The following is a 12,639-nucleotide window of genomic DNA, read 5'->3' as shown; positions in this document are numbered from 1 at the left end:
CTCTCCTTCTGCTTCATCTGCTTCTCCTCCATGGCCTGAGCCTTCATCTGCTGCACCTCGATTGTGTCGGGCTTGCGACGACGCATGTAGAGGTCATGGTTGCCCATGCACAGGTGCAGGATGCTTTTGTTGATCCTCAGTCTCGGGGCATAAAACACAAAGTCCTGAAAGTTTGGGGAGGAAAGAAATTGAGAAAAATTAGATCAATCTTATATCACTACTTAGATTATAACAAAAGCTCTTTAGATGAGGGAATTGTACAAAGTGATGTAAAAAAAAAGCAGATTCCAATGTTGAAAATTTAAAGTAAAAACGATGCTAATGACATTTTACTCACTGGAGATTTTTTGTCAATAGGCTTGATGATGAACTTCTTGTCGTTGAAGGAAATGTTTCTGATCTCGCTCCAGGGGAAGCCAATCTTTGGCGTCAATCTGAAGAAGAAATCAAATAAATTATTGCAAATGAATACATAAACAAAAAAGAACCTTTTGTATTTTTTTAATAGCATGTCAGAAGATACCGTCGTCCCATTTATAACAATGTCCACCTTCTTGAAGTTTAAATAGTTATTTTTGGCATATCACCATTACAGAGAGGTCGGTGAAAAACAATATGGTAAAATTTCTGGAATATGATCCTATCTGTTTACACTCTACAAAATTTGAGATGAGGAAATAGAATAAGAGGGTGCACGCAATCAGTCAAGCTGGGACGGGCGTTTATTGTATCATTTAGAAAAAATAAAAATAAAAAAAAATCACCAGAATGGTTGGAATTTTTCATAAGAGCATCAATAAACAACAATAAATTGATAATATGGCTTAACAGATCAAACTTCTTTATGTAACCGTGTGCTATAGAAGAATATTTCACAGTTGTGTTTGTTGAACTGTGACATGCAGCCATAGCCATTCAGTTGCTTAGAAAGACTAGAAAGAAGTAGTAAGTACTTTATTGACTTTTATAACTATCACAATAAATAACAATACATTTTTAAGTTCAGATCACCAAATTCCTACAGTCAAGAACTGGAAATTAAAGGTTTCTGTCTTGATTATTAGATGATTAAGATTTCAGATGGCTTAAATCTCTTGCAAATGAAAAATATGTCTGCTAAACCACTATTCACCTCTGGGCCTCTTGGTGTTAAGTGAGCATGGTTTAAAAATTCACAGTCTAGATGAGTTCAGTTGTTGAACATTGGCATGTTTAAGTAGCTGCACCTCAAGAACTATAAATGAGACGCACTGCTATCATAATGGATCCATCAGGTCATCCACATGCAGAGATAAAAACTAACAATTCTTCTAGTTACTCCCCTAAAATCAAATCAGTCCACGGCTACAAACCGCTTTGTCAGTCTAATCTCCCGGATCAGGGGATAAATCTGGGGTGTGGCGGCTCACTGCTCTGTTGTCCCAGCGAACTGAGTCGCTGCCCGTCTCGCTCCACACAATGCCGAGCGGCGCTGTCAACAGGGCCGAGGCGATAGCGCTGTAATCTGTTAAAGCGGCAGCTGAGCATGCAGCCAAACTTGCTGCCATGAAACTCCCTGAACAGGAATTTCACTCCATCGCTGACCCTGACACATGCTTGTGGAATTGAGGAAAACAATGTGCTGTTATCTGCCGAATATTTCCATCGGAGCCGTGTGGTTTATTAGATGTGCTCTATCAATCAGAGAACTGGCATTTGTAAAAAAAAAAAAAAAAAAAAAAAAAAAGATTTCTGTGTCAATCAGTAACATTCTTTAGATATATGGGTGTTAGAATGCAGATATGACTAATTTTAAGAATAATATAAAATGCAGTTCAAGCAGAGGTGCTCGGTTAAAACAAGCACGGCAAACTTCAGTATTTATTGAAGGAGTATAATTTCACACTGTGGAAGTAAATGTAGAGTTAAACCGTTACAGGGAATCACTACGGTTGAAAGAAAGTTTTCTCCAGCAGTTTAACCTTTTAGAGGAGCAGGATGGTTTCTGTCACGTTGAGTGCAGAAACAAGGACAAAATCAGATCAAAGTGGTAAAAATCTACCTGAGAAAACATCCCTGGCAACAGGGCAAGACTTACTGGATGCACCCTGAACTTAAAAGGCAAGGCTTTTATCGATACAACCAGTAAGCATTTTTTACTTGAAGTTTTGTTTCAGTCATCTCCAGTTTGTTCTTTACAGATCAAAGTTTCTGTTACATTTAATCTATTTCAGTATTTTTGTTTGCAAACCCAGCAAGCTGCGTACCAGTGCTTTACAGATTTTATTTAAAATATATTATTTAAATTGCAGACTCTTTGTACATTTGGAAGATTTACAGATTTAATGTTCCAAGATGAAAGTTAAAAATTATTCAGTTGTTAATATAATGATTAATGTTACTTAATGCCACTTGACAAAATGCAATTTCTGTTACCGGTTCTCACAATTGTTGACAAAATTATGTTTTTATGATTTAAAGCACTTTGAACTGCCTTGTTGCTGAAATGTGCTGTACAAATAAACTTGATTGATTAATGTTTTCACTCCTGCTGCTTGGAGTCAGCAAAATATCCCAGCTAAACAGTCAGATTTTAGACCAGATGAGAAAAAGTAGTTATGAAAAGGTAACGAGTACAGGAAAAAAAAAAAACTGCTATGATATGCCTATAGAGTAACACAGTAGTGCCCCTCCTCCACTTGTTGCTGTGCACTGCCAGTCACTCATACATTTTCACATTACTACTGGAATAATAATTTCTCATTTAAAATAAAATTTAATTATACTTTATACTTGTTATAAATTTCTCAAAGGACAACAAACTAATAAAAAGGTGCTGTTAAAAAAATAAGGGTCATCGTAACCTGAGAATCTAATGCCTCCTTCAAAATAAAAAAACTAAAGTATGGTCCTTAAAGCCGTTTGTTTTGTGCTGTATATATATTTTTAAACACAAATATCTTCAAAGAATGTTTAAGATCTTATCTTAGGATTCGACTAACTTTCCCATCCTTAAAAATGCCAAGATTTACAAATCATGAGAAATGTTTTGCATGCATTCAAAAGAACCACAAGTAATTAATCTCTTAATATTAATCTCTGCAGGTTTTGATTTATAAAGCAGAATGAATTTTTTATGTGCTTCAGGAGCAGAAGGAGTTAAGCCTTTTGCTCCAGGCTGCACCTCAGTGAAGACTTGGCTGCACTGTTGCATTGTGGGTCGGTTGCCCTCATTGGGAGAGACTGTGCTACACACTTCAGCCTCACATTCTTAAGTGCCGCAAAGCTTGAAAAACCAGTCAGCGTCGGCATGGTTACAGCAGAGGGCAGCGCAGAGGAGAGGCCTTTCTTTGCTGATCAGGACGAGACATTCAGAAACACACACACACACGCGCGCGTACGCACACACGGCCCTGTTCCTGAATGCTTTACAATCACAGTCACAATAAATTACAAACTGGAGCCACCTAAATACTCTGGCACTCAGTAATTTAAAAAGTCAAAGAATTAAGCAGTGAAGCCTCAATTAAAGTTCTTAGCATGTAGCAGCTGGGTGGCTTAACCTTATTACCAAAATGTGCTGCGCTTGTTTCTTCCACCACCAGCAGCAGGCTGGCCTGAAAGCCACCAGAGGAGCCACTTTAATACAAGATGGACTCTAATCTCGAGCAGAGCTGGCAGCATTTCCAGCATGAGGTCAGTGACTGAAAGGCAAGTCACCTGGGACGAAGAGCTACTTTAACACGGTGCACTTCGCTCCACTAATCCCACAGAGGACAGGATCTGTCTGAATTTAATTCACCAAATACACAGGGTGATAATCCCCCCACACTGCACTGCTCTGTAAATAAGGTGCACGTAAAAAGCAGATCTCTGTGGGATGTGAGCAGCAATCTACACACGTAGGCCCCAGAAACCCTTCAAAGACGAAACGGGAGTATTTTCATTTCTTACTCTCGAACAGGAAAAGTAAGTGTTGACTGGTGGAAGATGTGAACCTGGTTCAGCAAGTTTATCTTAGTGTTTCAAGTGGGAAGAGCTCGGCCTGAGTCAGGCGAAAATCATGACGAACTCCTTAGTCGTGAAACATCTGCAGCTTAAGTCCGACTGAAACTATGACTGCGTGACTAATAAAGGCTCTAATAATCCACCACGATTAAATAATTGCACTACTGATAGCCGTGTATTAACACATTCTTTCATACAGCATTAAGATAATAAATGGGAACACACCGAATAAAATCTAATTTATGAATTACCTTAGACAGGAAAAATGTTTATTCATTTGAAAATTCAAGATAAAGAGTGACAACTCAACCTGAAACTGAAAGAGCCAACAACTTTTAGACCGATTACCACCACAAATAAAATATCTGTGCAATGCAGCCAACAAAGGCCTAATCATGCAGCGATCGCTTCAGACTTAAACATTTTTAGTGTTTCAGATTCATTATCGTGTCAAGTAGGGGACTTTATTTACCTGTTTTTTTAATTCAGTATGTGTGCGTTTGTGTTTCTGCACCTCAGAAAAAAAGAAACTGTAATACTTTTAAATTTATTTCAAACATTTCTCTAATAGATTTAGAAAACAGTACTCAACTCTTAATACTAATACACAAAAAAGCTTTAAATCTGTCCAAACAGATATGAAATGAAATTTGAAATTTGAAATTTTATTCGAACATGATACAAATATAAAAATAAAATAGTGCACAGTAACAAGAAGTGCATAAGAAAGAAGAGAAAATACAGATTTTTTTGTTTCAGTTAACATATCATGCTCAAAATGGGGTAGGAAGAAGTGAGAACTTATAAACTCCTACCCCCTAAACACTTGAAACTTTAGAGTCCTACTGTCATTAAAAAAATCAAAATCAAAGTGGCAGTCAGAAGTAACAGTTACTAATATTTACCTATACATTTTCCCATTTTATGCTGGTTTGTCTTTCTAAACCCTTACACCAAGTTATCTGCAATACACACCTTATTGCTTTCTGTCACCCATATGTGTATCTATTGAAAATTACCTCTTTGTACTTTCTTTTGAATTGTGTTAAACTATTGCTTTGTTTTAAATCTTCATGTAACTTGTTCCATAACTTTACACCTTTAATTGAAATACAGAAGCTTTTTCTTGTTGTTCTAAAATTGCGGATCTTGAAGTTTGAGTGACCCCTTAAGTTATACCCCCCTTCTCTTTCAGAAAACGTGCTCTGTATGTGCTCAGGTAACAACTTTTTAGATACTTTGAACATAAACTGAGCCATTTTAAATTCTACAAGCTCGTCAAATTTGAGAATTCTGGATTTTATGAAGAGCGGGTTTGTATGCTCATAATAACCGACATTATGGATGATTCTAATGGCTCGTTTCTGTAGGACGGTTACCGGATGTAAAGAGCTCTTGTAATTAACTCCCCACACTTCACAGCAATATGATAGATATGGTAAAATCAGAGAGTTATATAGAATATGAAGTGATTTAGCATTCAATACATGTCTAGCTCTAGCCAATATGGAAATACTTCTACTGAGTTTACTCTGTAAATGTTTAATATGAGGTTAAAAAGTTATTTAAAATTATTACTGTGCTAAATTGTAAAGAGAGTTTTGCATGACATTGAATCTGCTCCTTTTATTAAGATATTATGGTCACTCAGAGCAGAAACGGTATTAAAAGTATGATAAATTGTAATAATTTATCTTCTTATGTTGAAATGGCAAAAATTGTTTTTGTAAAGTTTTGACCTGCTAATAAAAAGACACCAGAAATCAACAATGAAAATTAATTAATTAAAACCAGAAATATATCAAAACTCTATTAAGAATTTAAAGGATTACAGACAAACAACCATTTGGCAATACAGTCCTAATTCAACCGAACTAAATGAGATTCCAGTCCCAACATGCATCTGGCCAAGAAGTTCAGCTTTGTACAACCAAATTGTAAGTCAGAATATAAAGAAATACCAAAAATATTCTTACTTTTGGAATAAGTAATCTGATAAATAACAAAATGCTTACTTGTCGTCCTTCTCGTAAATGTTGAGACCCAGTGCGTCCACTCCCAGCCTCAGCTCCGTTCCCTTCTTATTCTTGATATCAAAGTAGTTCACTCCATACATTTCCAGGTCCTGAGAAATCTTCAGGTACTCCAACATGGCGTCCTCCCTGCAAGGCGATCAGGAAACGACCGGCCCAATCAGCCACTGCACTTCTCGCAGCAGAGTTTAAAATGATCAACACAAACCAAGTTTAATACCTCAACATCCCAGAGTGCTCCTCGTGCCACACCTGGATTCGTTCCTCCCACTGTTCTTTGGATAACTTGTGCTGCTCCATGACTCTAAACACACATAATTAAAACACATATTTACATCTCTAAACAGCAATCACGAAGAAATTCCAACGATTTGCTGTGCTGCATAACCAAAGTTACCGTTACACAACTGCATTGTAAAAAACGTTTTTTGGTAGTTAATAGTATTTTGATACAATCACATTTTACCAAACGTAGATCCACTTAGTAGCAATGCCTATAAACACTGATGTAAAAATACTTTGCCGTTCCTTTTAGATTCTCTGGCGCTCCCAAAAAGTCTTTCTACCTTCAGATTTTCAAAGCTCGTGCTCACATGCCCAGAACAACGAGTTAGCAATATGTCAGTAGTGTGAGCATTGTGGAAAGTGGCCTACCCAAACACACCACGACGTCATACATCTTACCTCTGAGGCAGCATGCGTTCACTGACCAGATATCCAGGCCGGTGGACTTCTTTGTCATAGTCACCAAACTTGGCTTGGACTGCGTAGGAGGCCAGCAGGACTGCCGTCTCTGGAGGACAGTAGATCTCATCGCCGAGGATGCCTTCTTTTACTTGCAGGAAGAAGAGCTTCTGGGTGATTTCCTGAATCAGCTCCTCAGAAACGTCCTCAGGGAAGAACTTGGCCCGAAACTTGAATTGTAGTGGGTTGTCCTTCTTCACATCTTGAGATGACACCTGGAGGGGATTGAAAAGCTCAGTCAGTCGTAAAAAGCTAGAAGTGATCCTGCTTGCAATCTGTGGGAAGACACCGATCTGGTCAGACGAGGCCAAAATACAACTTCCTGACCTTCTTGTAAACCTTTATGTGCATAAACGCACCATGACGACACATAGTAGTGGGAATGATTTCAATTAACAGCTGGAGAAGAATACCCAACAGTGTCTGCAGTAAAGAAGCCTAAAATGTACTAAAGAGCTATTCTTGTTGCTCTTCTGTAAGACACTTCATTACCTGTAGAAGCTGGAAATCATCTGAATCATTGTAGTATTTAATTGATCTGATCAATTAAGGAGTCTAGCTTCTCTTTCATTGGAAGCTAGCTAGCTCTGAACATTTTCACAATGTCCTTCTTCCTCTAAATACAAAACAGGAACCAAGCACTCTTGATTGATGGCTTAAAACCAGGAATGTCCCAGTTTGAACTTTTTATTGTGCCGATTAGCTGCAGCGCCCAGTTAGCACCCTGGGAACAGCTTCCTGCTGCTGACTGATGCAAACAACCCATTCTCTTTTTCTATGCGTCTCTCCGTGACCCTCGTTTTTGATAGTAAAATGCTGAGAGGCGACTTCTAAACTTAGCAAACGGAGGTTAGCATGTGCTGCAAAGAGGACTTTAATCTCAAACTGACTAATGCAAACTTTTTGCAGCTGTGTGGCACATTACTGAATTACATAACAGCCAGGCTCTCCATTGAGTTTTTAAGCACATATTAACCATCTGCATATGGGTTCTTCTTTCCAAAAATCAGTGGAATTACCCATTAAGAGATTTTCCATAAAGTAAAGCATTAGTTGATCTATTTGGCTTTAAAATAGATGAATTATATCCAAAACATCTGGAGTCCTGCGTCTTTGCAGACATTACTTCATCCACAGCCTGATTTACTTTAGTTAGGTTAGATTATCCATATCTCAGGGGGGAAAAAAACACCTGGTGTAGTCCAGGTAACAAATGTTTACAAAAGGGAAAGACAAAGAAAATGGCTTACATAAAGTTCAAATAATTTACCTCCAGCTGATAACATGCAGTCAGGAAGCGACTGAAAATAAACTGCCATGGACTACATATGTAAAATACACACATGGGAGCGTGGTAGCTACTGATTTACTAAAACGCAGACAGCAGGTCACTGAAAACACTTTTTTAGTTCACGGGGTTGCAAAAACTAAAGTAGCCATTTATCTGAAAATGTCTCTTTATACCAGAGATCCTTCTGTTTCTATTCTAGTACTCATTAAAACCTGAATATCGTGAAGAATACTCTTTTTTTCTTTTTTGTTAAGTATGTGCTTACCTTTTTGTCCAGTTTTAGCCAGTTGGGGAAACCTTTGGTGTCCACATACTGCAGTCCGAAGTACCACACCTCACGTACGCCGATGGTTTTTAACACCTAAATAAAAATAAAACAGCAAAATGTTTATAGGTTGTGGCTTCAATATAAATACTACTTTTTATCATTTCATTTTTTTTTCTCTCCATATTTTTTTAATCACTGATTATTTGACAAAATAATGATATACACAAATATAAATGAAAAATGTTCTACAAAATAAATAATATGGTCATATTTAAATATCGAAGAGGAAATGGTGAGTTGCTACTGATCAGGCAGATTTAAAAACATGAAAGAACTAAAGAAAAACACACTCCTCAAAACAGACTACTTATCTTTTTAATAAAGACATTTCCTTTTAAATTTGGGAGAATTTGAGAGGGACATCAGTGTATTTTATCATGCAGTGTTGACAAGACTAAATACTAAAAGCACACAACCCACGCTTTAGGAAAACAATATGTGGTGACGGAATTTTTACAGCAGGAAGAGATTATACCTAGAGATACAGCTGTTTTTTTTTCCACGACAAAGGCAACACGCGAAATATCTTCCTCTAAGCAATAAGTTAGTAAGCCACATTTAAGTTTTTCAGCATATTATCTCAATTTAACTCAAATGTACAAAAGGCACCAAGCTAATTTGTTGGTTTTATTAAATTACAAGGCCTAAATACTGAAAGCTGAGTAGAGAAATGAGCCATTACTAAAAAACAGACCATAAACATACTTATTTTTGATAAACCTTACCAATAATTTTAATTTTTGTGATCTATATTTTGCATGAGAGGCCAGACACTTATATGGTACCCTTACTGGCAAAGCAGCAGCTCTCTAAATGAAGTGTTTTCTGTTCACATGCTTTTCTGTTATTAAGCTTCAACAAAGCGGTTTTATTGTTCAACCAATGGGAGGGAGTGATGCTGTAAAACCAGGATGTGTTGCATGACTGGTGTTGTGTACTCCAACTTCAGAAACGCAGTGTTAGACATTCAACCATGAAGGGCTGGTATGATAACTATCAATTTAACAATACAACTCAAGTCCCAGGAGCAGGAAGAGGAGGAGTTTTACTCTTCTGACCTCAGAGCGCAACCCAAAACCCCCTTCCTTCACTGGTGAAAGAAGGTTGCCCCTCGTTCAGGAGCTTTGGATCCAAAACGAAAGTGACTCTATTGCATTGATCAGCCAAAGGAGTAAACCCACATACTGGTTTTGTTTGGAACTCTGCAAAAGGAACCGTGAAGCTACAAGTTTCCCAAGGTTGCTGTCAAAAAAAAACTAACGTCGACTGCCACCCCACCGAGGGAGAAGAACGGCAGCCGATGTTCATTCGAGAACAGAGAAACACAGCTTCTCCGAGTTGCTGCCTACGCAAACCAGAGGTAGGAAAATGCCCCAAACAAACCCCTGAACAAACGCTGTGGTCCGTTCTTGGACCTGAGCGGAGTCGACCACGTTCTGAGCCAACGCTGCAGCTAACCGATTGCTAACTGGTGAATAAAGCATTTAACTGTACACAATGAAAAATTAATGCACATTTACCCTTTAATTTTTTTAAACATGAGTTTATTGTCAATATACCCTTGTATACTTGAGAGAAGTTATTTGTATTTCATTCCATACGCCTGTGTAGTGTCCTGCTGTTCAGGTAACATCTGTGTTAGACTAGTCCCTTCATCTATTATTTTAAAATCTAGGTTTTATCAGGCAGGTTTTTATAAATAATAACAGTCAACACTATTTGGCAATTTTCTCAATTGAGTAATTTTGATCGAAATTACTAGTTTTATTAATAATGAAAAATTATTTGTACCCAAATCTACACAACCTACTAGTATGACAACAGGCAAGAAGACAAACAGCTGGTCTGCATCTGGGCATGGAAACTCTTCAGCGACTTATAATTTTTATTAGTATCCATCAATCCAGATTATTGGGTTAGTCTTAAGTCAAACCGCATTGGAAAAACTTACAGGAATACTTAAAGATAGGCAGTTTAAACATTTTTTTATTTCCCCCCTTACAATAAGTTTTTTAATTCTGGGAAAAGACAGTTATACGTTTAGAATAATCACTTCTTACGGGAGGAGTTACAATTTTCCACTGGCTTCTGAGAGAAACCAGAGTCTGTCTTTATGGCGTGCACAGAAGTTTTCCTACACCAGAAAGGGACTTTTTTTTTTTTTTTTACATTTTTGCTTCTATGCATCTGTTATTAAGTCAGTCGATCCTTTGCCAAGCCCTTTCTGAACACATCTATTCCAAAAATCTCCACCCAGTCAGCAGGTGAGGTGGTAAGATGTCTGGCTGAAGTTTAAGTGAACATGTTGGCAAGGCTGCATGCGCCAAGGATAAGGTCCAAGAACGATGAAAATAAACTCAAAAACTCCCACACAGTTTGTGGTTTGCACAAAATACAGGATCAGACTGGGATGTGGGACTAAGTAGACAAATGGCTCAAGTTCAGGCAGCACCTAATGGATTGTACTTAATGCAACATCAGGAAGACGCCTGAAACAAGAGATTCTCCAAAAACAAGCAGGCCTTTCATGGTTGTGTTTGCTTCAGGCATGACCGAGTGAGATAGAGATACAGTTTGCGACCACACAGATACACATAATCTGTTTTTTGTTTTACAATAAAAACATTCTATTAAGTCCCATTATAGCTTTAACAAGCTTCACCTAAGGAAGCGATAAACCCATTTTAAATCCAAATTGCATTTGTTCTGTTGTTCTGTAATAGGAAGGTGTTCTGGCAAGTTCTCATGACTTTTGAGGGTTTAGATGCCCAGTAATTCATTACTGAAAGAAATCTACATAAAAGCATAAGGGCTTATACTTTTATAAACAGACAGGTTTGCAATTTTAACCTGGTTAAATAGCACATTTAACCAGATGTTAATCTTCCTCAGTTAGGCAACACCCTATTAGTGTACTAGAAGAATAAACATAATTAGATATGTTTAATATATAATCTGAGACATGAACCTTAGTTCAAGACATATTTATATAACAAAATGTAAACAGATTTGCAAGTAAAAAAAATCTCTTTCCACCAGCAGATCTTTAATTAAAATAAACTAAATGTAGAGATTATTACAATCATCCAAGCTAGCTTTTACTAGCCAAGAAGAATTTTGATCCAATATTCTTCTAGAAAGCTCTTTCTCCTTCTTAGCTAGCTAGCTTTCTAGCACCAGGGCTAGCTTGTTAGCTAGCTTTCTAGCACCAGGGCTAGCTTGTTAGCTAGCTTTCTAGCACCAGGGCTAGCTTGTTAGCTAGCTTTCTAGCACCAGGAGCTAGCTTGCTAGCTAGCTTTCTAGCACCAAGTGCTAGCTTCTTAACTTGCTTTCTAGCACCAGGTGCTAGCTTCCTAGCTAGCTAGCCAACGTGCACAATAAAAAATATATTTGTCCTTATTCTTACTCATGAGAATCAAGAATCTCTGTGATCAGTAATTTGGTCAGTACAAGTAATATATTTAACATTTAAATAAAATGAAAATAAAATTATAAAAACATAAACACTGAAACCGTTGTGGTCAGTTTAAAGAAGTGGATCCTTCTCAGCTTCTGAGTCACCAGCTACCTCAGACTCCTTTTAGGCAAAAGAGTGAAAGTTGCCACACCACAATGGCAGAAAGCTGGCATAGCAAAAGGACATGGACTCGTCTTCCAGCCATTCCCTTAAGGACTGAGGCCGACTCCTCTTGGCTTATGAGATTTAGGCCCAGCAGTGAAAGAAGGGAACGCTGCTGGACTGAAATGGCAGTACTCTGCATCCTCTGAACTGAATAACCTAAAGTCCACCGACTGAAGGGAAGGGTGGAGTTCACAGACAGAGTCAGGCTGTTGAACAGCGACAAAAAGCACAAAGATGACAGAGTGCTCTTTGAGGTGAGGAACAGTCCCTTTTTATTAAAGAGAAAAAAGGTGAGTTTACTAACATGAAGAATAAGTGAAATTAAGAACATGTTAACATGAGAGCTGTTACAATTCACACTTTTTCCTGCTTTATTTAGAACAACTTTGCAGCAAACTTTGAATGTAGCTCTGACATAGCAGTTGGGTGTCACGTTGAATTTGTTTGGTATTTTGCATCAGACACCTATAAACCAAACTGGATTTGTTTCATCACTCGAACCTTTTAAAGCTCCTAGGCAGAGTTTTAATCAGACAAATTTTGGTTTGTCGCCCATCGAACAACATCTTATGAACGGTTTCTCTTTTTGTTTTGCGACTTTGTTGCAAGATGGTATTTAGTCGAGATAAAAATC

At 37.7% G+C, this 12,639-nt stretch overlaps 1 protein-coding gene across 2 annotated transcripts in view; it reads right to left on the bottom strand.

Moving 5' to 3' along the window:
- ezrb (ezrin b) overlaps nt 1-12,639 on the bottom strand; it is a 33,138-nt gene that overhangs the window by 8,422 nt on the left and 12,077 nt on the right. For both annotated transcript variants that reach the window (XM_014998996.2, XM_014998995.2), the window contains 6 exons: nt 8,321-8,416; nt 6,705-6,979; nt 6,241-6,324; nt 6,003-6,149; nt 338-434; nt 1-164 (listed from right to left, as the gene is read on the bottom strand). In XM_014998996.2, the coding sequence (XP_014854482.1) occupies nt 1-164; nt 338-434; nt 6,003-6,149; nt 6,241-6,324; nt 6,705-6,979; nt 8,321-8,416 (863 nt within the window). The remainder of the gene's footprint in view (nt 165-337; nt 435-6,002; nt 6,150-6,240; nt 6,325-6,704; nt 6,980-8,320; nt 8,417-12,639) is intronic.

This window comes from Poecilia mexicana, unplaced genomic scaffold (genome assembly GCF_051168715.1).
Source record: "Poecilia mexicana isolate PSO_F unplaced genomic scaffold, ASM5116871v1 scaffold_21, whole genome shotgun sequence".
Taxonomy (NCBI): Eukaryota; Metazoa; Chordata; class Actinopteri; order Cyprinodontiformes; family Poeciliidae; genus Poecilia; species Poecilia mexicana.
The sequence above is the reverse complement of the archived record's forward strand: the minus strand, read 5'-3'. Positions and strand labels throughout refer to the sequence as shown.